The sequence below is a fragment of the Vicia villosa genome, linkage group LG3 (genome assembly GCF_029867415.1).
Source record: "Vicia villosa cultivar HV-30 ecotype Madison, WI linkage group LG3, Vvil1.0, whole genome shotgun sequence".
NCBI lineage: Eukaryota > Viridiplantae > Streptophyta > Magnoliopsida > Fabales > Fabaceae > Vicia > Vicia villosa.
In genome coordinates, this window is record NC_081182.1 from 86,557,799 (window position 1) to 86,561,933 (window position 4,135).

Consider the following 4,135-nt stretch of genomic DNA (forward strand, 5'->3'; position numbering starts at 1 on the left):
TGACAATTTGGGAAATTAATTTCAGAATGTGGCATTTAGGGAAATGTGTTTGACAACTGTGGCATATGGAGAAAACATTGTATGTTTTAGTCCCTATAAAATTATTTTTGCATGACGTTTTAGTCCTTCTAAAAGGACTAAAACTACGTGCATAAATAATATTGTAGGGACTAAAATATGATTTTTTTATAAGGACTAAAAATCAAATTTGATAATTTTGTAGAGAAAAAAAACATATTTAATACATAAATTTATTATTTTTAAGATAGATGGCTTTATTTTATTTTTCTTAAAGTCATTTCTTTACTATTGTTAAATTAGATATACTCTTCTGCTGAATAGTATTTTTTTTCTCCATAAAAATTTCACATGCAAAACTGTTTTTTCCTACATTTATCTATTCACCCACAAATAGGAAGGAATACCAGATTTGTGTCTATAAATAAACTAAAACATCTATATTTTTCTAAAGTACATTGAACATGCCTTCATCTAAAAACTAAACCTTACATATTCACACATTTCAAGTTAACCTCTTAGGACTTGTTGTTGCACCACTAAAACAGAAGCTGAGCCAATAAAATCTTGAGAACTAACATAATCACCAATGAGCCCTAACTCATCACTTTGACTCCATTCTGATAACCCTGTAAGAATATTAGGGTTTATCCCTTGTTTCCTTCCAACTATCAATAGGTCAAAAGCACCATCATTCATATCATGAATTGCTCCTATTGTTTCTTCACCATTCTTAACCACAACCTCTTTGTACACCACTCTTTGATTCCTCTCATTCTTCACCCAAAAGGATGTCACTATTCCATCATCAAGCTTCTTCTCCATTTCATTGTCTCCTATATTGTTGTATGACAGAAACCTTATCACCGTGAGCGATACTTCCTCGTTCGCGACCATTCTATCCGCGTAAACAAGTGCTTCTCTCGCATCTGCTCCTCCGAGAAACAACACGGCAAATCGTTGCGTATTAAGCCTCATCGAATTCCCGGTCGTAGGCATGGTACTTTCAAGAAGACCTTTATCAACAAGAATTGCAATAGAGCAAGGAGCATTTTCCAACACCTGTGAATTCAATGTCCTTCTTACTCCATGATAATAAAAGCCTCTATTTATGAAAGGTAGAATGATCAACGACGCTTCTTGTTCGAGGGAGAGTTCGCAGATGGTTTGAAACATTGATTGCTTGGGAGCCACGCCAGTGAAGAACTGGATTTTCATAAACTCTTGTTTCATTTGTTGGTAACTTCGAAGCGCATTTATGGTGTGTGTCCATCTATATATCTGAGGAACTTCTTGTTTCGTGTGATCGATCAATAATGGCGTAGCGCGACCAGCAAGCTCGAATAGTCTAAGAGAAGAAACTGAAAGTGGGTTGTTTGAGGTTGGATTTGTGACATCAAGTAGATGAATGAGTCCATTTGTGCTTTCTGTGTCTAGAATACATAAAATTATTCTAAGTTCTTCACTTGGTGGATTGTGTTGAAGGTTTCTCCTTTGGTTTAACATGTAGGGTCTTGTTGGATCATATAATATGGAGATTAGTGGAGTGAATGTTGCTGTCAATGCTGTTGTCACAATCACCAACATTGTGAATTCTGGTACATTCAAGATCTGTATATGCATCCACACAAACCACAATCATTGGATTAGTCAAGTTTACATTTTTTTTGCCGTCGCAGGTTTCTGCGTTTCCACATGTCAGCCATTTAGATACCAGTTGGACCGAGATTGAAAAATGCAGATTTTTCAAACTTGATCCAACGGTCATTGATATGGCTGACTGTGTGAATGCATGTAATAAAAAACTACATAAGTTTGTCATTGGAGATTACTCACCTTTTTGTCTATCAAATGCACAAACAAGATGAATTCAATTTGTCCTCTTAAGCTCATAATGAGGCTAAAAGTTAAACCATCTCTAAAAGGCATGCGCCAATACATTGTAGCCATCCAAGTAACAAAGAATTTCAACAAGTAACCAGTCAAAACCATGAGAAACAAAGCTTTCAAGTTTTTAAAATCAAAAGTAGCCAATGCAAAAAAATCAGTATAGTGCCCAATCAAAATGAATGAAAACGGCATAAGTAACTCATTCATAATAGTCTCAGTTTTGTGCACCAATGTTGCTCCTAAACCAGGCCCATCAGGAATTGCCAAGCCCAACCACAAAGGCCCATTTACAATTGCTATACCAAACATGTCAGTTATAAATGCCATCACAAAAACACCTAAAATAATTGCAACCACCAAAGATTGATCAATTTGTTGTCCTTCTGGTGTTCTATGATTTATCCATAGCATTATTGGCCTTAAACAACCCATTAAAACTGCAAATATGACCACAATGGAAAGCAAATACCACAAAGCATTCTCAGCTCTTGTTTCTCCTTGTTGTGATGCTTCAAATGCTAAAACACTAAGAATTCCAAACGCGTCGCTGATTAACGCTGTCGCTAACGCGAATCGTCCCACGTCCGAGTTTAGAAGGTTAAGCTCTTTGAGAATATGATATAGAACAGGAAATGCTGTTATTCCTAAGTACCCTGATAATACTCCTATGGATGAAACTGAACCTAGCTCTTTGTCCATCATTTTTCTTAAACATAGTCCTATAACAAACACTGCTATTGTTGGAATTGTTATGCTTGTCAATGCAATTGATATATGCATTTTTCCTGATTTTCTCAATAAACTTGGATCCATTTTCACACCATAGACAAAAACAAAAAACATGAACCCCATCACACCTAGGTTGCTCATTAGGAATTGCGCCGCTTCCGGCTTTATGCTTCGATGATACCATTTACTTCTTCCTAGAAATGAAGGTCCAATAATCACACCACCCTAGCATAGAAATCAAACATGAAAAATAAAAAACTCTCATTAGAGAAAAAAACTTAACATGAGAATTGAAATGATAATAAATATATGTATGATAAGAAGCTTACAATAATTTGACAAACGATGTTAGGTTGTTTGAGAGGCTTAAGAACGAAACGGACAATACGTGTGATGGCAGAGACAAGAATGAGGTGAAACAAGAGCAGTGAGAATGCATGAGTTAAGGGGTTGTCACCATAGAAAATACCAGAAGGGTGAGTGTTTGGTTGAATTTGACACAGAATTTCATAGGAAGAAAATGTTGTACCATTAGTATTTTTCACCATTTTTTCTTGTAGAATACGAGAAGGAATAGAATGTTGATGTTGTTGTTGTTGTTGCCATTCATAATTTGGGGATTGTAAGAAACCATTTACAGGGAATTTCCGAGTCATGCATGAGTTTATTTTTGATGATGATTATCATGCACATGCAGAATTACGCATGAAGGGTGTGCGTATGTTTGAGAGAGAGAGGGAGAGAGAGAGAGAGAAAGAGAGAGAAGAGAAACACATCGTAGAGAAGATTGTGAGTGGATATACGTCAAAGTGGGAGAATTATTCTTCTCATTGCATTCTGATGGTTAACCATTTTTGATTTATTTGTGAGGTAAGTATTACACATGTTATTTATGTTAGTGTTGTTATACTTATTTATTTTTGAAAATATTTCACTTTTATAAATTTAATTTTGTAAAAATTGTATATAGTACTTCTCATGACACACATCACATTTTTATCATTTCACTCGTCGTCCGTTTGACTTAATTATTCTCTGACCTCTTACATTGCTTTTGAATCGGTCAGATTTCGAGTTGGTCTCTTTCAAAATTTAATTAAAGTTATGTTAGTCGAGCTTCTTCAAGTACGAGACTTAGGAAGGGCGAAGTGATGGAATTGGGGGTGAGTCCTTCAAGCATTACTTGGGGCGAGTTTTTCAAGTGAAGCTTAGAAGACAAGTCCGTCAAACGTTACTAGGTGGAGAGTCCTTCAAGTGAGACTTAGAGCGCGAGGTAGGAGTGTTTAAAATAAAACCGGACTAATAGAAAACTGTTAATTGAATCGAACCAAATCAAAAATTATAAAAAAATATATTTGATTTGGATGTGTTTGAGCCATATTTTAACAATACCGTGCAGTTCGATTTAGTTGCAGTTTGTATTTTATAAACTGAATTGTACTGCATTATATTAATATATTTGACACATTTTTAAAAATGACTCCGATTTCACAATTAA

General features: G+C 35.3%; 1 protein-coding gene across 1 annotated transcript; it reads right to left on the reverse strand.

The window, feature by feature from the left end:
- Positions 1–358: 358 nt before the first annotated feature.
- LOC131656261 (cation/H(+) antiporter 24-like) lies at positions 359–3,397 on the reverse strand. Its single transcript, XM_058926009.1, has 3 exons — positions 2,967–3,397; positions 1,855–2,862; positions 359–1,629 (listed from the first exon to the last, which is right to left on the reverse strand). The coding sequence occupies exons 1-3, from the start codon at positions 3,291–3,293 to the stop codon at positions 529–531; spliced, it is 2,436 nt and encodes an 811-aa protein (XP_058781992.1). The 5' UTR covers positions 3,294–3,397; the 3' UTR covers positions 359–528.
- Between the last annotated feature and the right edge of the window lie 738 nt (positions 3,398–4,135).

Bases quoted from the DNA above. Each gene is read 5' to 3' on its own strand.
- LOC131656261 (XM_058926009.1), bottom strand. From the start codon at position 3,293: ATGACTCGGAAATTCCCTGTAAATGGTTTCTTACAATCCCCAAATTAT. The intron at 2,863-2,966 runs GTAAGCTTCTTA...TTTCTATGCTAG, and splicing joins ACATCGTTTGTCAAATTATT to GGTGGTGTGATTATTGGACC. The intron at 1,630-1,854 runs GTGAGTAATCTC...ATGCATATACAG, and splicing joins TGCATTTGATAGACAAAAAG to ATCTTGAATGTACCAGAATT.